This window comes from Anabrus simplex, chromosome 1, assembly GCF_040414725.1.
Source record: "Anabrus simplex isolate iqAnaSimp1 chromosome 1, ASM4041472v1, whole genome shotgun sequence".
NCBI classification, from domain to species: Eukaryota; Metazoa; Arthropoda; class Insecta; order Orthoptera; family Tettigoniidae; genus Anabrus; species Anabrus simplex.
Genome location: NC_090265.1, coordinates 445,901,465 through 445,924,816, shown reverse-complemented (window position 1 = coordinate 445,924,816; position 23,352 = coordinate 445,901,465). Strand labels below are relative to the sequence as shown.

The following is a 23,352-nucleotide window of genomic DNA, read 5'->3' as shown; positions in this document are numbered from 1 at the left end:
TAGCAATTTGGAAGAAGGTCAGAGGGACCGATTGTTATATGTGTTGAGAGAACACAAGGAAGTATTTTCATTGAAACCTGGTAAAACACATGTGTATGAACACTCATTTTCAGTACTAGATCAAAGTATATTCGCTGGACCGAGATATCCGATACCACATAAATATGCTAAAGCAGTAGACAATCAAATAGAAGCTATGTTAGAGGATGGTATTATTGAAGTTTCGAGTAGTCAGTGTGTCAAGCTTTTATTGATCGTGCCTAAAGTGACAGGTCTTAGTTGTAGTAAGATTATTAGTGACAAGTATGATCAGGAATTAGGTACGCCTAGGAGGTTATTATCGGATAGTGGATCTCAATTTACATCGAAGAAGTGGAAGGCTGTGATGACAGAGTTAGGTATCACACATGTTTTTTCCTCAATTAGGAACCCACAAGGGAATATGTGTGAACGCACGATGAAGGAATTAGGTAGGATGTTTAGATCTTTAGTTCATGACAAGCACACTACGTGCGTTGGTTCTTTAGCGTTGATTGAGAAATGGATTAACATGGTTCAGCATGATAGTACGAAATTCACTCCATTAGAGGTTCATTTTGGCAGCAATCCAAGGAATTAGCTGACAAAAGTACTAGGTATTACACAGGAACCTCAGCGGGACTCTCAGATATATGTCAGATTAGCGAGAGAGAATTTGATTAAACCGGCTGAGAAGCGTAGCAAACAGCAGAAATGTCAGGTGTTAGACAAATTTCAGGTAGGAGATTCTGTTCTGTTACGTGTTCCCATGCTCTCGTCCAGTGAAGAGAAGGTGACGAAGAAATTCTTTTTGTTGTATCAGGGTCCATTCCAGATTCATTGTCGGTTGGTCCTTGTGCATACAGATTGAAAGGTGGTAATTGTGTCATGTTGGGCACTTATAATATTCGTTCTCTGAGACGATACATTTCTGCGAATTAAGTGTAATGTCTCCCAGGTGTTGTTTTGATAACATTAAATGTACTTGAGTTAGAAAACGTGAATTCATGTATAGGTTGTGAACCTAGACCTGACACTATTGTAGAGGCCATGAGTAACTTGGGATTTTTTTTGAAACTGCAGAAAGAAATTAATGCAATAATTTTCTAAGTAGTAATATTTTTTGCATTGAAAACAAGAAATTGCTTGCAGCCATCTAAGAGAGGTAAGCCACGTGTGATTACGTGTGTGTGTGGTGTATATATTATGATAACCTGGAACTGCTGAACACTTTGATGGTGAAGTGCAAAGATAGAGTTATTTACCTGTTGTTATGTTGTAAATATTATGAGTGTTGCTGACAAACTTCGGAAGAAAATCGGCAGGAATTATGTAATATGGTATTATTGAAACAGACACTCTACAGTGAGATACAAGTTTTTATTATGTATGCTTTTTAGTAAGTGTTTGTAAGATGTAATGATGTATATATCAGCCGTATTGGTGTAGTGTGTTATTTTCATATATGTTATATCTGTAAATAACAGGAGGGCATATGTAACCGTCCAGGCTTCTCCAGCCAGACTAATTTAATATACTATCATTTTACGCGATATCATTTGATATCAAGTTTATCCGCCATCGGCAATTATTCGTAATAACATATTTATTCTATTTCAATCATTTGCAATAAGTCTTTTTGAATCGCATTGTATATATTAGAACATCATTTATTATTTAACTTATTATTCATATTATAGCTCGGAATTCATTATGTACTGTAAATATGTTGAGACATAGTTGTTGTCATTTCATCTCATACTTGTGTATACGGAAAAGGCTATTCTTGAGCGGGGAAATTGCATGACTCACTTGGGTTAAACTCACGAGGAAGGGACTATACAGCGACCTGCGTGCAAGGCTAGGCTTGCAGACTACATCATCGCCACGCCTTCTGGTCTTGTCAAAAAGAAAGAAGAGGGAGATGATAATGCGATCTACGAATCAGATGCTTCGTTATATAGAGAATTGGTATTGAGCTATTATCAAGAGTGGGGAGAGCCCAGGTATATTATAAAGTGCAGAGCAACCCTCGATAGACAATACGGAGTCTCGGATACTCACTCACATCGCTACTTCTACTGTGAACATCTACTTTGAACGACGTTATTGATTTTGAGACAGTGCGTGGTCTCTCCGAGACATAGTTATTTTTGTACAGTGTGTTGTCGCTTCAACACTTTACTCAGCTGCGGTAATGTTATCGGATCTACGCGAGACAAAACAAGCTTACGGCTTGTGTTATATTCAGTAAATCTTTTGGACGAAGAACTATGTTTAGTTCAAGTCCATGGAATTTGGTATAATTCTGTACCGTATCAATAGTATAGCTCAATTGGATTGAGATTTCTATTAACATGGAAAAATTTATATCTCTGAATTTTCTCCTCATACGATCAACGCTGATCAGTTTTTACAAGTATAGGGCCAATGTCTAATTTAAAGACTAGGCAATTAGGGAGTGCTAGTCCAGATAGCCCGTACCACATCAGAGAAGGAAGGATGTCCATGGAGCCAATTCTACATCGAGAAGAAGAGAACGAGTAACCACGGAAACCAGATGACTCCAACGGAAACTGCAATTGGTGAGCTTCAATTAGATAAAGCAAGCAATAGTAATTTGAGTAACGTAAATTCTAAATCCCTCCACGCTTTAAGGAACTTTTCCGATTCATCTCATTATTTTTGTATAATAAATTCATTTGTATTTTATATTGCATTAATTTTCTTTCTTAAGCGATACTTAATGGTTAATTATTTAAAATCCTACCCCTGTGATTTAAGTACAAGTCTCTATGCTAGTAAATATAAATTTTGCTTTACAGTTTTGTTTAAAACTGTAACGCTGGCGCCCATACATCACATAGAGAAATGGGAAACCATGGAATGTTAATTGTTTCTATTTGCGTGGCAATTTGCGGGCAAGCCACATTTATTTGATATTCATGTGTCCCAAGGTATTAACTATCGTCTCCTCTAGTGAGAAGCTTAGGGTCGAACAGTTACAAGGGTTACACGTTGGATAAAAACATTTCTAAATTCAAGGGTTCAGAAAGTCAAAGTAGGAAATAATGTATCGCAGGAAGAGAAAGTTTGGAAGGGAATTGCACAGGGTAGTATAATCGGTCCGTTACTTTTTTTAATATACGCAAATGATTTAGGGAACAATATAACATATAAAATAAGATTGTATGCAGATGACATAATTGTTTATATGGAAATAAATAACATTGAGGATTGTTCAGAATTACAAAGGGACCTTGAAAGTATCCAACAATGGGTTGAAGAAAATAATATGAAGGTTAATGGAGGCAAATCAACTGTTACAACTTTTACAAACAGGAGCTTTAAAACTGAATTTGAATATACTTTGGATGAGGTAGTTATCCCAAAAGATGGCAAGTGCAAATACTTAGGTGTGAGATTTGGAAGTAATTTGCACTGGAAGGGTCATGTTGATGACATTGTTGGGAAAGCATACAGATTGTTACATGTCATAATGAGGCTACTTAAAGGATGTAATAAAGAATTAAAAGAAAAAAGTTACTTAAGTATGGTTCGTCCATTATTGGAATATGAAAACAGTGTTTGGGATCCTCACCAAGAATACCTAATAAAAGAAATAGATAGTGTGTAGAGGAAAGCAGCAAGATTTGTAACAGGGGATTTCAGGAGAAAGAGTAGTGTATCAGAAATGTTAAAGGAACTTGGGTGGGAAACTTTAAGTAAGAGAAGGGAGAAAACTAGACTTATAGGATTATATAGAGCCTATACAGGAGAAGAAGCATGGGGAGATATCCGTGAAAGGTTTCAGTTGGAAAATAATTATATTGGCAGGACAGACCACAATTATAAAATTAGAAGGAATTTTAGCAGAAGCGATTGGGGTAAATTTTCATTCACTGGGAAGGGTGTGAAGGAGTGGAACAGTTTACCAGGGGTAGTGTTTGATCCTTTTCCAAAATCTGTACAGATATTCAAGAAGAGAATAAACAGCAACAGAGAAAATGAATGAAGTGTTAGAGGGCATATGACCAGTGCAGGTTATTGTAAATTTAAAAAATGTGTGTGAATAAATTAATTCCATCCCCTGGTCTAAGGAATTTGGACAGCCAAAGTAGGGGACTGCCTGTAGGAGTGAAGTACAGTGGGGACTTCGAGGGCCCTGGGACCGCTACGGAGCTGTGAAGGCCCTTCAGGAACTCTGAAAAGTGGTGGCAAAAGGGGCTCTGGTTAAGATGCAGCAGGTTGTTATGCTACTTAGGTTCCAGAATGGGTAAAAAAAAAGAAGTAAATAAATGCAATAATGTAAAGTTTAATCTTATACCAGCTGTATAATATCATTTGAAGTAATTCCACATACTGTATATCAGTTGACTATATTTGTAAGTAGTACAGGAGACATTGTAAGTAGAATTTTGTAAACAATATAAATTTATTAAGGATGAGCTGTGTGTTTAATAGAAAAAATTGTTAGCATAAATTGTATAATATTGTATTATAGGAAAATTTTCTTCTCTTGTTAATTTAATATTTAGTGCTTGACAATAATGTATTTTAGTGTACCATTTGCCACCGAGGTAGACACCTCATTTGCAAATAAAGAGATTTTGATTTGAAAACAAGAGAGGCTAACTAAGATGGGGCTGATGGATGAGGGAATAGGAGTAAACAATGAGGAAAGTTGCCATGAATAGATTTTAATATCTATATCATCTGATGGCTAGGCAAGCATCAATTTTTGAAAATGAGACAAAGTCCCTCATAGAGCATTGGCACTGCCGGTGGCTCCAAGTAGCCTATGCAGTGGCCTCCATGGTATGCACTAGCCAAGCATCTTGGTAGGTGTGCTATTTACCAACTGATGAGCCCAACTTAGCACACTGGGCCAAAATGCTTACAGTCAGGAATGAGTTAGCTGGAAAATTTATAATGCCCAATAACGGACCAACAATATTGGTATTAGAAATTTACTCATTTGGGATAAATATTTCAGGTTCCCTATGGGAATCAAGATCTATATCATAACATTGGTCAAACTGGTAGGTCATTTGCCGTCAGATACGCAGAACATACAAACGCTAAAAACGTAGAAAGTTCTCGGCCATTAGCCAGCATATGGATAGTACTGTACATGCTTTCACTACCATCGAGCAAGATTTGAGTATTCTAAAGAATGTAACCAAAGGGAGTTTAATGAATACAACAGAAAACTTTTATATCTTCTTGGACCAAGGATGCGATTATAATAACAATAATCTAAGTGACCCCGTAGAGTTCAAAAATCTGTTGTTTGAAATGATACCCCAGCTTCTTAGAATTCTCAGAAGAAATAAATTAAGCGTATTGGCAAAAAGGAAACCTCCATTCTCCAATCAGATGAGAGTCTCTCCTCCTACATCAACTTCCCCCAGCCCTCCTTTGTTACACAAAGGAAACATGAGATTAGTCACTTGCAATGGAACCCAGCCGATCACCACTGACAGGCATCTAACCAGATTTAAAACGCACACATATGAAACCAAGTAACAGCAAGGACGGCTGTTGAGGATGAGAGGGGGTGAGTGCATGTTCTCTTATAATTAAGATTAGTATGTTTCCACTCACAGTTTCAACCGTTCACCGATATATATTTTTTTCGTTCTTTACAGACCTTTCTTCTATACGACGCAAGGACTCTCCACATTTGTCATCTTTTTGCTGACCGGTTTTTCAAGCCTTGCCTTTGATGGGTCCCCCTCTCTCCCATATAGTTAAAACTTTGCCTGGATTTTAGCATGAAGAATTTTTAATGCAACAAGAGCTATACAATAAGTTTTGCTCTTTTCAAACTTCAAGTTTTTAGAAGAACTTTCTTAAACGTAAAATAGAGCAATTTTAAATCTGACCTGTTTTTCAGTGGACAAATATGATTTTATTGTAGCTATTGCATGTTTTTCTTATTTTCTTATATTTGTTGATTTTTATCTCTAGCCAGGCTACGGCTGAAGATGTCCTGCACTTCAGGATGAAACATGTCCCGTGTGTTAATGCGATAAACTGACAAATATAAATAAAGTGTATTTTGTATTGAATAGGTGGACTCTCAAAGGTCTTTAAATTCCTCACAATAAATGGTATGTTCTGAGGTGTCAGTGGAGAGATGGCATGGAATGACATTAGTGTATGAATAAGTTTGAGTGGTGTCTTTAAAAGTAGGAAAGATCACAATATGAAGATATAGTTGGAATTCAAGAGGAAAATTGGGGTGAATATTCGTTTATAGGAAGGGGAGTTAGGGATTGGAATAACTTACCAAGAGAGATGTTCAATAAATTTCCAATTTCTTTGCAATGATTTAGGAAAAGGCTAGGAAAACAGCAAATAGGGAATCTGCCACCTGGGAGTCTGCCCTAAATGCAGATCAGTAGAGATTGATATATTGATTGATTTCAAATTGACACCTTACAGGCAACCTGAATGTCTGTACCTATGATGAACTTAATGCTGAATAGGAGACAGACAGACAGACAGACAGACAGACAGACAGACAGACAGACAGACTCTCTACTTTTGTTCATCAGCATATTGCTGACTATACAAATAGGAGACTAGTATGCAGCAGCACTTTTACTATAAAAGATCTACTATACAGTTGCTTTATAATCTGTTTAGATAGAGCTGAGGCTAACATACTGTGTAGCCTACTGTAAGCTAAGTTTCCATCAAGCTTCTCTTCATTCATCCACACTAACATAAGAACAAACACATGTTTACCTATGATCAAAGACATCTATATATATAAAATAACTTGTCCTGACTGACTGATTCATCATCGCCGAGCCATAACTACTGGACATAAAGAAATGAAATTTTGGGGATACATTCATATTAAGATGTAGGTGCTCACTACGAGAGGATTGGATATTCCAGCGCTAAGGGGGTGAAAAGGGGGGTGAAATTTTAAAATGAGTGTATCTATATCTCAAAACCTTAAAGTTTACAGATGTAAAAATTGGTTTTTAGAATCTTCTTTAAAAATAAGGAAACACGTATTTTTTTGTTTTCAGAAAATCCCAATAGGAGGGGTGAAAAAGGGTGAAATAGTGGTTGAATGCCTTTAATCAGGATACCGGTACTTATATCTCAGAAACTGAAGATATTACAGACCTGAAAATTGGTACTTTCGATCTCTTTTAAAAATAAAGAAACAAGTATTTTTTTGTTTTTGGAAAATCAAATTAATGGGAGGGTGAAAAGGGGGTAATTTTTAAAATAAGTGTATCTATATCTCAAAACTTTTAAAGTTTATAGATGTAAAAATTGGTATTTAGAATCTCCTTTAAAAATAAAGAAATGCATATTTTTTTGTTTTTGGAAAATTCCTATAGGAAGGGTGGAAAAGGGTGAAAATGTGTTGAATGCCTTTAATGAGGATACTTATATTTCAGAACCTGAAGATATTACAGACCTGAAAATTGTTATTTAGGATCTACTTTAAAAATAAAGAAGATATTTTTCATTTTTGGAAAATCCAAATAATAGGGGTGAAAAGGGGGGTGAATTTTTAAAATGAATGTATCTACATCTTAAAACTTTAAAAGTTTACAGATGTAAAAATTGGTATTTAGAATCTCCTTTAAAAATAAAGAAACGTGTATTTTTTGTTTTCGGAAAATCCCAATTGGAGGGGTGAAAAGGGGGTTGAATGCCTTTTATGAGGATACTTAAATCTCTGAAACTGAAGATATTACAGACCTGAAAATTGGTATTTGGGATCTCCTTTAAAAATAAAGAAAACTATTTTTTTGCTTTTGGAAAATCCAAATAGTTGGGGGGGGGGGGGGGTGAAAAGTGTGTGGATATTTACTGTAAAATGAGTGTAGGGTATCTATATCTGAAAACTTTAAAAGTTTGCACATGTAAAAATTGATATTTAGAATCTCCTTTAAAAATAAAGGAACACGTTTTTTTTCTTTCTGTAAATCGCAATAGGAGGGGTGTAAAAGGGTGAATAATGGGTTGAATGCCTTTAATGACGATACATATATCTCAGAAACTGAAGATATTACAGAACTGAATATTTGTGTATGGGATCTCCTTTAAAAATAAAGAAACACATATTTCTTTTTTTGTTTTTGGAAAATCCAATTAATGGCGGTTTAACAGGAGTGACAAATTGGGATGAATTTTTTGAAAGACTATATCTACAGAATATCTCAGAAACGTAGAATGTTACAGACGTAAAAAGCGGTATTTGGAATCTCCTGTAAATGTAAAGAAACATAGGTGATTTGTTTTTGGAACCTCCTCTTAAGGGGAACTAAAAAGGGGATGAAATTTTAAAATGAGAATTTATACAGTATATCTCAAAAACTTAACATGTCACAGAACTGAAAAATGGTATTTTTTATCTCTGTTAAAAATAAACGTGTATTTTTAGTTTTTGGAAATACCACTTGGGTGGAGGGCAGGGTAAAAGTGACTGAAAATGGTGTTGAATTCTTTTAATTAGGTTACTGTTATCTCAAAAATGAAGATGTTACAGACATGAAATTTGATATTTGGAATCTGCTTTAAAAGTAAAGAAACATGTATTCTCAGAAAATCCAATGAATGGGGGAGGGGGGAGGTGAAAGTATTGAAAAATGAATTGACTTAATTGTATGAGAATACTTACATCTAATAAAATTTAAAGTTGTTAGGGCCTACAGACATGAACATTGGTATTTGGATCTCCTTTAAAAACAAAGAAAAACCCGTTTTGGCAGGGGGAATCATCTTGGGAGGTGGCAGTGAAAAGGAGTTGAATTCCTTTCATGAGGACACATAAATCAAAAACTGAAGAAGTTAGATTTGTGATAATTGGTATTTAGAAGATCCTTTACTATTACAGAAACAAGTAATTTTTGCCGAAAAATTCACTTAGGAGGGGGGGGGGGGGGGGAGGAGTGTGAAAGTGGAAAAAAGTGAATTTCTTTATCTCAAAATTGAAGGTAGTAGACGTGAACATTGGTGTTTGGAATCTCCTTTAAACATAAAGAAACACGCCTTCTTTTAGTTTTCTTGGTGGGGGTAAATAAACTTAACGGCGGTGGGGTGTAAAAGGGGGTGAGACCAATTGATTTTACTGTTCATAATATATTTATAAGGAGCCTCCGTTGCTCAGGTGGCAGCGCGCCAGCCTCTCACAGCTGGGTTCCGTGGTTCATATCCCGGTCTCTCCATGTGACATTCGTGCTGGACAAAACGGAGGCAGGACAGATTTTTCTCTGGATACTCCAGTTTTCCCTGTCATCATTCATTAATCATTGCCCCAGAAGAGTGCGACAGGTTTCGGCAGCCGGCACAATTCCTATTGTCACCGCTAGATAGCGGCTTTATTCATTCCATTCCTGACCCTGTTGAATGACTGGAAACAGGCTGTAGATTTTCGATGTACTCATTCTGATCATAAACCCATCATTTTTAATCTTTCCTGGGTTTGTTTTTCAAGAGCCATATTTTCCTTCGGAGAACGTTCTTAGATTTCAGTAGATTCCCCTGGCATATAAATACAAATTTAAACACATTTCAAATAAACGATAGGAACGAAATTGACCGTCCAATTGTTCACCTCTACAATAAGGTTAATAATGCACGGAAGTATGTCATTTGTATCCCCAGAAATCCCACGCACTTACCTACTCGTGACAATGGTGCTGGTCACATTCTCAACAATGACAATGGCAGCAGATGTAATTTACTACCAAGTAGCGGTCTTGCATCTTGCTGTGGGGTCCAGAACATCTATAATAATAATAATAATAATAATAATAATAATAATAATAATAATAATAATAATAATAATAATAATAATAATAATAGTAATAATAATAATAATAATAATAATAATAATAATAATAGTAATAATAATAATAATAATAATAATAATAATATTCTAGATCGTCGTCAAATGTGTGGACCGTGCTGGAAACTGGTCCTGGACGGGTAATGACTAAGAATGCAGTCCGGCCGCGGGTTCAGTATCGCCAAGGCACCCAAGACGACACCATGCTGGATCTCCTGAAGGATTTGATCCATATTAAAAATGCTTATAGGAAAAGTTGGCAAAGATTTAGGGACCCAACTGACCGGGTGGAATACCTGGACCTAGCCCGGGAAGTACGAAATCGATTGCTGGAAAGAAAGATTGAAAAATGGGAGGAAACTTGCCATAATCTATTAGAAAACGAGTCAGATCACAAATTTTGGCGGATTCTCTCAGAAAACAAGTCAGATCGCGAATTTTGGCGGATATATAAAACAATAAGCATTCAATTCTAAATTTCAGTATAATACCGTAGCAAAGCATGGGTATCTTGCTAGTTTACAATAAGATACAAAAGTTGAAAACTAGAAAAGCAGCTGGATTGATAAGATTTCTGGGGATATACTAAAGGCAATGGGTTGGGACATAGTACCATATCTGAAGTACTTATTTGTTTACCATTTGCATGAAGAGTTGCTATAGTAGCCCCTGTGTATAAAGGAAAGGATCATAGACATCATCATCATCATCCTAAACCATCTCCAGTTTCCCGGGTGTGGTATATGAGCCTCCTCCATCTCATCCTGTCCTTGTACCATTCTTCCTCCACCAACTTGTCCCAGTCATGACCTCTCAGCATTACATCGCTCTTAACTAAATTTATCCATTTCCTTCGTGGCCTTCCCACGGGTCGTCTTCCTTCTACCTTTCTGTCAAATTCCTTCCTTGCAGTTCTGTTTACTGGCATCCTCTTCATGTGACCAAACCACTTCAGTCTTGATATCTGAATGTTATTTAGGAGAGAATTGTCTATTCCTACTTCTTTTCTAATTTTCTCATTCCTAATCTTGTCTCTCCTGGTTTTCTGGATCATAGTGCGTAGGAATTTCATTTCAGCTGCCTGAAGTTTGGAATTATCTCTATTGGTCAGTGTTGTGGTTTTGAGACTGTATGTAAGAATTGGTGTATAATAGGACTTGTACAATGTCATTTTTGTTTTCATGGGTATTTGCTCATCCCACAGCAGGTGTCTTACCTGGTGGTAGAATTGTGTTGCCTTATTGATTCGATTGTTCACCTCATGTTTTGCTAGGTTGTCATTTGATATAACGCTACCCAAGTATTTGAAAACTGGAACGCTGTCCAGTTGAGCTTCATTTAACATGACTATTGGTTCTGCTCCTTCCCCATACACTTTCATCACCACCATCTTGGTCTTGCTGATGTTTAAACCATATTTCTTATCATAGACATAAAGCCAAAAATTACAGGCCAGTCAGTTTGACATGTGTTGCATGTAAGCTTTGGGAAAGCATTCTTTCTGATTATATTAGACATGTTTGCAAAATTAGTAACTGGTTCGATAGAAGGCAGTTCGATTTTAAGAAAGGTTATTCCATTGAAGCTCAACTTGTAGGATTCCAGCAAGATATTGCAGATATCTTGGATTCAGGAGGTCAAATGGACTGTATTACAATTGACATATCTAAAGTATTTAATAGGGTAGATAATGTGAGATTACTGGCAAATATGACTAGACAAAAGACTGACTGAATGAGTTGCTATATGTCTAGAAAATAGAACTCAGAAAATTAGAGTAGGTGAAGCTTTATCTGATCCTGTACTCATTAAGAGAGGAATTCCTCAAGGCAGTATTACTGGACCATTATATTTTCTTACACTGTGTATTTTACCAGTAAAAGAGCCCGACTTTAAGATTTTAATTTTAACGTAAACATGCAATAGTTCTCAGGGCAAAACTGGATAGACACTAGCTAGGGCTTGGTACAGGAGGCAGGGTCGTATTTACAAGAAAATTTTTAATCAGATTGAATAAGAGTTTATTCATGAAATGCATATCAAATTGCACATCACCTCATTGTAGATAGGGGTTGTCTTCAACATTGTCCTTTTAATGGTCTGGGTCTCCAGCTCATCGGGCCGAACAGGCTGGAATACGTTCCGGAAGATGCCAAATACTCCGTTAAGATGAGGCCGGAACACCCAGGTTGGTCGTGTATGAGTAAGTCTCGAACTTCCGATGTTCTAGATGATCTCCGATGGCCTCTGACGATGTTGCAGGTAATCACTCATCACCTAAGTCCAATGTGGCTGATGGACTCAATGTCCACAAAGACATCAAAAATGTGTTCTTCGTCACTCGCAGAACTTACAAGTCAAAGTTCATAAAGACCTTGAATAATTGGTTTCTCACCACTGGCAAAATCACAAGTCAATGTCCATAAAGACTTTAAAGAATTCGTTCCTTAACACTTGCGAAAATGACAAGTCCATGTTCACAAAGACTTTGAATAATTTCAGAGTTCACCACTGGTAAAAATTACATGTCATTGTCCATAAAAGACTTTAAAGAATTCGTTCCTTAACACTCGCGAAAATGACAAGTCCATGTTCATAAAGACTTTGAATAATTTTAGAGTTCATCACTGGCAGAAATTGCAAGTCAATGTTCGTAAAGACTTTGAATAATTTCAGAGTTCATCACTGGCGAAAATTACAAGTCACTGTCTGTGAAGACTTTGAATAAATTGTTCCTTAACACCCGCAAATATTACAAGTCCATGTTCATAAAGATGTTGAATAATTTTAGAGTTCATCACTGGCAGAAATTGTAAGTCAATGTTCATAAAGACTTTGAATAATTTTAGAGTTCATCACTGGCAGAAATTGCAAGTCAACGTTCATAAAGACTTTGAATAAATTGTCCCTAAACACTCGCAAATATTACAATCCATGTTCATAAAGACTTTGAATAATTTTAGAGTTCATCACTGGCAGAAAGTGCAAGTCAATGTCCACAAAGACTTAGAATAATTTGTTCCTTAACACTCACAGATATTACAATCCATGTTCAGAAAGACTTTGAATAATTTTAGAGTTCACGCACACGCAATTGATAAGTCCCATATGGCCGTGATGGTTTAAGTTCCGCATGAAGACTGTAACTACTCGGAGATAGCCTCTGATGACTACAGCAGCGTGTAGAGCCAGGCTGAATACTCAGCTGTGACTGACAGATCAGGCTAAAGTGAGCCCTCCTTATATTCGGTTTTGGGGGCTTCTATGTCATCATATAGCGTGATCCCTTGAAGCTGGATATCTCATGAATCCCTTGACGGATTTACTTGAGATTCACGCTTTGCGACGTTTATAGGATTCCCTTCAAAATGACATGTCGCTCAAGTCGCTACCATAATTATTAGAGGAGTTTTAAAATTTTCTTAATTGAATGTTCGTGAAGGTGTGACGCTTGAATCCAGAACATACCAGGTCAGGCCAGCTACACTTAGCGTGTCAGGCGGGTGATCTATCTTGCCCCTGCCGCTACGTCACACACACAGCTGTCCTCGACTCGCTCGCTCGTTCCACCGAATGTAAACAAACCAGGCTTGCTCGGAATATTACGCGTGATGATTAAATGCAATTAACTATCAAAAAATACGCATGTACAGGCCGTAACCGGTACAGTATATATATATATATATATATATATAAATGATGTGAGTAAAGAAGTGGAATCAGATAAAGCATTTTGCAGATGATGTTATTCTGTATAGAGTAATAAATGAGTTACAAGATTGTGAGCATCTGCAAAAAGACCTCGAAAATGTTGTTAGGTGGACAACAGGCAATGGTATGATGATAAACGGGGTTAAAAGTCAGGTTGTGAATTTCACTAATAGGAAAGGCCCTCTCAGTTTTATTTACTGCGTTGATGGGGTGAAAGTTCCTTTTGGGGATCATTGTAAGTGCCTAGGTGTTAATATAAGGAAAGATCTTCATTGGGGTAATCACATAAATGGAATTGTAAATAAGGGGTGCAGATCTTTGCACGTGGTTATCAGGGTGTTTAGGGGTTGTAGTAAGGATGTAAATGAAAGGGCATATAAGTCTCTGGTAAGACCCCAATTAGAGTATGGTTCCAGTGTATAGGACCCTCAGCAGGATTACTTGATTCAAGAAGTGGAAAAAATCCAAAGAAAAGCAGCTCGATTTGTTCTGGGTGATTTCCAATAAAAGAGTAGCATTACAAACATGTTGGAAAGTTTGGGCTGGGAAGACTTGGGAGAAAGGAGACTAGCTACTCGACTAAGTGGTACGTTACATGTGATAAAAATCATTCATGGATCCATATTGAAAGTACCTGTATTAAATAAAACTAGTATGTTTTTATTGTTTACCCACCTATTCAGTACATTAAATTCTTAAAAATTAGGACTTTGTCCTTATAAAATTGTCAACATAACAAATTATTAAATTAGATGGTACATGTTTTGCCTCTCATTGTAGGCATCATCAGCCATAGTTTCACCTTAAGAATAAATCAGGTACTGGTACCTGTTTGGAATTGACTTATGAAACACTGTTGATTTATAACTATGTTTTGTAAAATGGATGAGAGGTCATTATACAATGATTAAAATATAAGATGTATTATTATTATTATTATTATTATTATTATTATTATTATTATTATTATTATTATTATTATTATTATTATTATTATTATTATTATTATTATTATTATTATTATTATTATTATTATTATTATTATTATTATTTACATTTTGTGGCCTTAATTTGACCACTCTAGCCAACTTTGTACAAATAATTTTTCCTGTCAGCCCAGTACTTCTTCATTCTCTCTGATTTTATCCTTCTTTCTTCATTGGAAATCACCCTTCCTATTGTCTGTTTGTTGGTTCTGGTATGCAGTATGCTTTGCTTGTCTGTGAGTTTCCTTATTTTGTTGGTTTTGTTTCTTAGGTCTTCCACTGTAATTTATAGTTCATCCATATCTTCCTTGATTTTTGTAATCCACTTAATATTGCACTTACTATTCCATAATTTTTCCATTATTCTCCTGATGATCCTGTTCTTTGGTGTCCTGATTAGATGTCCAAAAAATGAAATGTGTTTCTTCCTGATTGTGCTCATTACTGGATCTATTTCCTTGTAGAATGCTTACTGCTTCATTAGAGGCTACTCTCCTGTGTCCATCTTTTTGGTATGATTTGTTGATGCACGTTCTAATGATTTTTCTCTCTCTCTTGTGTATTTTGTCTATTGTATAGTGTAAGTTGTTTTGAAGATGGTTTTTACTTGCTTATGTTATTTCTGGTTGAATGACTGTTTTGTAGTGTTTTAATTTTGTTGCTATTGACAGGCCCTTTTTGTTGTAGGTATTCTTGGTGACATATTGTGCTCTGGTCAGTTTATTTATTCTGTTATGCCATGCTGGCTTTTTATTGAGGTTATATTATGATTTCTCCCAGATATTTAAATTTACCTACAATTTTTATTTCTTGGTTTTCTATGGCAATTTTGTTTATGAGTGGTGGGTCAGTAAACATGATTATTGTCTTTTCAAAAGATATTCCAAGATCTTGTACCATTCCCTCATTATATACCGGTATGCCAAGGCACAGTTGAACAGTAGTGGTGACAAGCAATCTCCTTGTCTTAAGCCTGTTTTTATGATGAATGGCTGAGAGAATTCCCCTCTGAACTTGACTTTCGATTTAGTGTTGATTAAGGTTAGTTCTATCAATTTGATTAATTTTGGATGGAGCCCAAAATTTCTTAAAATTTTCAACGTTGAATGTCTATGGATGCAGTCGTAAGCTTTTTTGAAGTTCATGAAGGTTATTGCAAGAGGTTTGTTTTGTTTCTTGTAATATGCTATGGCTAATTTTAAAGTGATGACTTGTTCTGCACAGCTTCTCCAAGGTCTGAAGACTCCTTGGTATTCACCTCATTCTTCCTCTAGTTGCTCCCTGATCCTCCTGTATAGGATTCTGGAGAAAATCTTGTATGTGCAGTCTAAGAGAGAGATACCTCTGTATTTATCTGAATTGCTTTTATCTCCCTTTTTTTGTGGAGTGGGTGGATTATGGCTGTGGTCCAATGTTTGGGGAACTTTTCTGTTATCCAGTTTTTTGTTAGGGCCATGTGTAAGAATGTTCGAACTGTATCACTGGCATATTTCCACATTTCTGCAAAATTATATTATATTGTATTGTGTTGTGTTGTATTGTATTGTATTGTATTATATGAGTAACAATAATTGTAGCAATAGCTGAGTCAAAAAACATAATTATTCGAGAAATTATGACATAAGGTGGTTGATTCTTAATATTAAAAGTTTTTACTATGGTTAAAAAATCGGAAAGCACATTCCAGTTAATTATCAAATGGCATGTTGTTAAAAACTTGAAAATATTGAATGTTAAAATTTCATCTAGTAATATTCTTTGGTTCAAGGAGTTAATATGTACTGATTTTGCTTTTTGTAGATATAAAGTTGAAGAATTCATATATGCGTGGTTCATTTTCAGATAGTATTAGTGTGAATACTGGTTGCCGTTAGCCATTATTAAAGTTTGTTTTGGATGTCATTGCCATCTACTTTGATGTAGTATTTATAGGAAAAGTTTGGAATTGGTGTAGTTCTTTGTTGCTGAATGTGTTAAAGTAAGCATGCTGGTCAAAAGGGAATGATGTTGTAATAGTTGTTGTCAAACAGTGGATAGCCAAGTATGTGATGAAAGTCTGTAATTAAAGAAGTTTTTGTGAAATTTTATTGAAGAACTAGAATTGAAAAGAGAGGGCTAGCAGTGGAAGTTAAATTAAAAGTATTAACACTTACCCCTTTGACCGCTGAGATGTTAAGTTATTATGTTGAGTTCTGGCAGCCACCGAACTCTTACTTCACGTGTTGTAGTTGTGGGGTCAAATAATATACTATATCTTATATTTTAATTATTGTATAATGACCTCTCATCCATTTTACAAAACTAAATCAACAGTGTTTCATAAGTCAGTTCCAAACAGGTACCGGTACCTGATTTATTCTTAAGGTGAAACTATGGCTGATGATGCCTACAATGAGAGGCAAAACATGTACCATCTAATTTAATAATTTGTTATGTTGACAATTTGATAAGGACAAAGTTCTAAATTTAATGTATTGAATAGGTGGGTAAACAATAAAAACATACTAGTTTTATTTAATATAAGTGGTATGTTCTGAGGTGTCAGTGGAGAGATGGCGTGGAATGAGATTAGTAGACGAATAAGTTTGAGTGGTGTCTTTAAAAGTAGGGACGATTGCAATATGAAGATAATGTTGGAACTCAAGAGGACAAATTGGGCCAAATATTTGTTTATAGGAAGGGGATTTCAGGATTGGAATAACTTTCCAAGGGAGATATTCATTAAAACTAGGTAAACAACAGGTATGGAATCTGCCACTTGGTTGACTGTCCTAAATGCAGTTGATTGATTGATTGATTGATTGATTGATTGATTGATTGATTGATTGATTGATTGATTGATTGATTGATTGATTGATTGATTGATTGATTGATTGACACAGTTATGGGACATCTTCCTCATTCCTATTCCCAAAAAATACACTGTTGACTCTTTACATTGTATTACTGACATTGGGAAGGGTAGACAGATTCCTACTAAAGTTAGTAGAAAAGTATCATAGCAATAAAGCTGGCTTCTCCTTCTGATAGTATGGCTACTCACCTCAAGCAGCCATGGTCTCAAGGAAGCATCCACAAGAACATCAAAACCATAGAACTCAAAGCAGTTTGAAGTACTGGGAATGCCAGTTATCTGAGATAGCACTGTGAGCACAATGAGAGATGATACCCTCTGCCATAGCAACCAGTCTGAAATACCCACTTGAACCAGGTAGTGACGCAGCTGCTTTAGCGTCCATTTGCATCCTGAAAATTAAATTAAATTATAGTAATGGTTGGAAAACTTTTGTATTTCCTATGACTACAAACAGAAAATCTTGTTCAAAAGAGATAAAATAGACTATATTTTTGTAAGAAATGGACACTTAGTATGGCCAACACTGGGTTTAAAGAAAAAGGGACTAATTTAACTGAAGATAAAATCTATAGATCCTTTCATTAGCTACGACCGACCGACCAACCTACCGACCGACCGACCAAAGCTGAAGAAGTTATTTTGTCTTGGTGTTTTCCAAATTCGTACATTCCTCATCGCCAGATGTTTCATTCCAGGCTTGTGTCTGTATCATACACCTGTCAATGTCATATGTTACGTACACACGTTATATGAACTGCTTATACTGATTCTATGGTTCGGTCAGCTTCCGCTTCAAACGCTAGCATTGTGCCACTTCCTGGGAGCCATCTGGCAGCGAATGAACGTACCATTTCCACTTCTATTATAACGTCTAAACTTTAAAGAGTCATTGTTTAAGAAGCCTTTATCGTGAACAGTCAAGATTTCTTCTGAGGACGCAGAGCACAGTTCTCTGCGAAACATAAAAAATTTCACCTTATTTTCTTGACACGGCATAAGCCCAAAAGCCTATACAGTATCATGTCAATAATTATTTCACTATGCTGGTCATAGCAGCTTACCCGCTGTTCTATATTCTTATTCATTATTAAACCAACTCCTGCATTTCTCTGTTTGATTTTGTGTTGATAATTCTGTAGTCGCCTGACCAAAAATCCTGTTCTTCCTGCCAATGTACTTCACTTATACCAACTACATCTAACTTCAGTCTATCCATCTCCCTTTTCAGATTCTCTAACCTACCACAATGATTCAAACTTCTAACATTCCACACTCCGACTCGCAGAATGTCAGTATCCATCTTTCTGATGGTCGCTCCCTCTCATGTAGTCCGCACCTGGAGATCCAAATGGTGGACTATTTTACCTCCGGAATATTTTACCTGGGAGGAAGCCATCATTAGTACATCATTCATACAGAGAGAGCTGCATGTCCTCAGGAGTTAGTTACGGTATGGCTGTAGTTTCCCATTGCTTTCAGCCATGTAGCAGTAACAACACAGCTAAGCCATGTTGAGTATTATTGCAAGGCCATATCAGTCACTTATCTAGACTGCCGCTCTTGCAACTTTTGAAAGGCTGCTACTCCCCTTTAGATGAACCATTCGTTAGCCTGATTTCTCAACAGATACCCATCCAATACGGTTGCACCTGCGGCTCGGCTATCTGCTTCATTGGGATGCGCAATCCTCCCCACTGCGGCAAGGTCACATGGTTCGCAGGGGAGGTCCAGTAATACTGCCTTGAGGAATTCCTCTCTTAATGATTACAGGATCAGATAAAGCTTCACCTACTCTAATTCTCCGAGTTTGATTTTCTAGGAATATAGCCATCCATTCAGTCACTCACTTTTTCTAGCCCAATTGCACTCATTTTTTCAAGTAGTCTCACATGATCTACCCTATCAAATGCTTTAGACAGGTCAATAACAATACAGTCTATTTGAACTCCTGAATCCAAGATATGTTGTATATCTTGCTGGAATCCTACACGTTCAGCTTCAGTGGAACTTCAATAATACTGTTTACAACTTGGGAGTGTATGTTTTTCTGCTTCACAGTTAGTTTTGATACATTTTCTTGGATGAAATTACACATTTCTGAAACACTGTAGCTTGTTTCATCCACATACTCTTTAATCAATACTGTATCCTTTGGGCTCTGTGGTGTCAGAAGACCGTATTGACTTAAAGGACTTCCTCCAATTAGAAAGATTAAATAATGGAAATGTTTGGGATGGTGTTGTATCTTGACACTTACATGTAAACAAATCAATTCATTAAAGTAAATAAAATCTGTAACTTTAGTAATGTATTGTACCATTATATTTAACTGCGAGAATGGATATTTAACACAGTAAAAATTTTGCAGTAGGACGCCGCTTGTGAGGGCGTGATGCTATATGGAGCGCGGAAATCGAGAAGGTGGTTTCCCGAGGCAAGGCGTGGTCATGTGTGACGAAGAAAGAATATGTGAGGAAGAAAGAGAGATGGGATTTTGTCTGGGGGAGAGACCTGCCATCTTAACAGAGATTTTTAGCGGGAGCAGACAGGCCCACCACATTACAGAAATTGAGTAGTAATTCCCGTAATTGGAGGTTTCTCAGGAAAATAAAAAGATGGAAATGATTGCCCGAATTTTACGAAGCTATAGATACCTCTAAGTTTATTAACATAGAATAAGATCAATAAATATGTAGCAAGCAGAACCACCGTGGGAAGCTCTGTAGTGGCCACATTCCAGACTCAAGTTGTTTCTCGGGGCTTTCCCTGGCGTCCTTTGGTGTGTTGCCTCACATAAAAGTTGAGTGATATGGGGGGAGATCATCCAGTCGACGATCATATTGCTGCCAGTACGCGTCGCACGTCTGCCTAGATTGCGCCAGAAACCTTTTGTTTAGAACAAAGACAGTGTGTAATTATTGCAGTGCGATGACTTTGATCCAGTGGATCGGTGACTTACAGAGTTACAGGTGGTGGATTTATAGGTGGGGCGATGTTCAGATACCTATCAGTGAGATCGCGTGTGGTTAATTGTATCAGCAACAAAAGAACGCTGTACTTATAGACTCTGATAAATAGCGGTAGGGGCGAAGCTCCCGAGGTGCCGAGGAAGAGCGGACGATCGGCTAAGGAGGTCTATATTTATCCTCTGATAGACTGTTGAATCCAAATTAAGCGGGCATAAAAACACAATAACCGAGTGGATAGTCTCTAGAGCAGAAAATAGTTTGTGGCATAGTGCACAAGTTAGCGAGTATGCAGTTATACGAGAATGGAGGACGAGGAATGTATATTGCAAAGTGTTAGCGCTGTGTGCTAGCTCAACCTAAATGAAGTCCAGAATGTTGCGTTGTGTTTAAAGTGAATATTTCATTGTAGTAAGAAGTCGAGATATTCCGAGGGAAGTGAGGTGCAAGAACTTCAGAACGTTGCTTCGAAGACGCTACCTTGAACGAGGCATCCTCAAGAAGAAGACAGCACCATGGACCAGCGGGGCGGGAAGACCGGACTCCAAGAATCGACCCTGGCCAAGACCTCTACCATGATGGGCTAAATCATGATAGCCTACCCGGAGGGAGAGAGGAGGAGATCATCATGATGAGATAAGTGGACCATGAGATACTAGACATATGGTAGAGTTGGGGTGTCATGCAGAGATAGTAGAATTAAACTTGTAAATATTAACATAGGATTGGATTGTGGGCCATCAGGCTGCATATTAAGATAGTTTGGATATATCTAAAGGGTAAGTGTAGATAGGTTTTCGTTTCTTTATGTAAAGCAGACAATGATGTAATTTTGTTAACGCGGCAAGATGTAGTGTGCCGAGTTGATACATATTTGTTTGAGTACGATAGACCGGACATTTTTCTTTTGGGTCGGTTAGTTGTACACATGTCCCTTGTAGGATTAGGATCACTATGTGTAATTCCCATTATATCCCTGGGGGAAGGGCAGTCATACCTGCGTAAGGTAAGGCATGCATGCTGATGGTATTTGTTTAGTTAAGGGGCTCTATTTACGTGCCTTAGACGGGCGTAAACTATAGCGGAGGCGCAGGTTTTAACGCTATTCGACTCTGTGCTACTCTGCCAAACGTTGGGTTTGAACCTCTGACCCCCAAGGTTACTGTTGACGCGCCGCATATTGACGGTGATGGTTTGATATGATAGTATGGTATAACACTTTATGTGATGCAACTGCGACCCGTGTGGGTGGTTAACTGAAGTCAGGTGCGTAATGTGAGATGTGTCCTTCCTCACTTATTTTGTGGCCATTTGCTGCTATGAGTAGAAGCTTGAAAGTCTCTTTGTGAAAGAATGTAGGGTAAGACGTCTAGTGGTAGTTTGTTTACAAGTTTTTTTTTGATGTAGGGGGAGGCTCCAGACCAGACTGCGGGTCAATGTTTGCCTGCTCTGTGTTGGGGTGAGCTCGGCCATTTTTAAATCGCTATGGAGGTAGGTCATTCTCCTTTGGCAGAGAAGCATTTTGCAAACACAGTGCATCATTTATTTTAACCATTTTACCTCATTTTCCTTTCTTGTTTAATTCGCATTCTTAGGGTTGCGTATTTTACTAATGTGATCTTGGCACTATGCTATGGTTATGATTGCCCTGTTGACACAAAGTTCTGCCTGGTGGACGTGGGTTCATGTCCGTGTAAATATGTCATTGAGGGCACTAGAGTAGGTTATCTGAGATTATTTTTATCACTTATTGTGCTGCTATTTGTGTGTATATAAATATCCCAATATGGGAGGAAACTTTCATAATAGCGGTAATCTCTGCGGGTATCTTTGATTCTACCATCATGTCATTTTATGTCGCAGGCATAGTGATGATGTTTTCCATGTTGGGGACACATCCGTTTCGTTTCCTGGTTCACAGATCGACAAACTTCAGCACAATGTCATAACCCAGATTATGTTTTCTTTTGAACTGTAGACGTGAGCCTTTGGGGCATTTATTTTGGCACTACAGGTGCAATCCTTGTAAATAACTTGTGTTGTGAATACAAACTTATGCTCAAAAATTCTGATCACAGCGAAAGTGTTCCTCATTTCGTAGTTTAATGTAATTATCTTGCCCCCATGATCCTCTCGTCACAAGAACCCAACTATCGACCATTTCTGTCGACTGCAGCTGAGCTGGTGCCCGTATGCAAGAACAGATGAGCAGGTAGGTATGATCCTGCAGTGTTGATGTGCCCTGTAGGGTACAGTATGAACGAAAACAAATAGAAGAATAATGAAAGTAGAGAAACCTTCTATTCAGTACTACATTATGGCATAGAATTTGACATCCCTATATGGAATTTTAAGATTTCCCTATTCCAAAAGTGGTATAATCATAAATTGAAGTCACTGATTATTGAAAAGAAGAAAGCACACAAGCGGTACAAATTATCAGGTCTCAATAGTGATTATCAGTATTTCTCGAAATTAAGAAATGAATATAAGTCTGAATCCAAATCTTGCTATACAAACGATGTCTCCAATCCACAGAAATTCTGGCAATGTCTAAGTTCTAAAAGGTCATGTAATAATATTCCTTCAACAATGCATCTTAATGAAGTTACAGCAGATACTGGAGAAAATATTGTCAATCTTTTTGCTGAACACTTTTCATCTCTTTATTCTTCTTATCAGAATAGTAATAGTATGTCACATGATCATCCTTTCTCTGTCAGTCTGTGAGTTATAAACATTAGTAAGGCAGAAATTTATAACAAACTGATATCTCTGGAATTAAAGAAAACTGTAGGACCTGATGGTGTTTCAACTTACTTGCTCAAGTACTGCTCATTTATTTTATGTGAATCACTCTTTTATCTGTTCAACTTATCATTCCCAGTGGAATGGAAGAAAGGATTTGTTAGTCGAGTTTTCAAAAATGGTGATAAAACTGACATAAAACAATATAGACCAGTTACAATTTCTTCTCATATTTCC

The 23,352-nt window shown here is 37.0% G+C and overlaps 1 protein-coding gene across 2 annotated transcripts in view; it reads right to left on the bottom strand.

Moving 5' to 3' along the window:
* LOC136867204 (probable tubulin polyglutamylase TTLL2) overlaps positions 1–23,352 on the bottom strand; it is a 226,125-nt gene that overhangs the window by 15,673 nt on the left and 187,100 nt on the right. For both annotated transcript variants that reach the window (XM_067144338.2, XM_067144345.2), the window contains one exon: positions 17,588–17,790. In XM_067144338.2, coding sequence (XP_067000439.2) covers positions 17,588–17,790 — 203 coding nt within the window. The remainder of the gene's footprint in view (positions 1–17,587; positions 17,791–23,352) is intronic.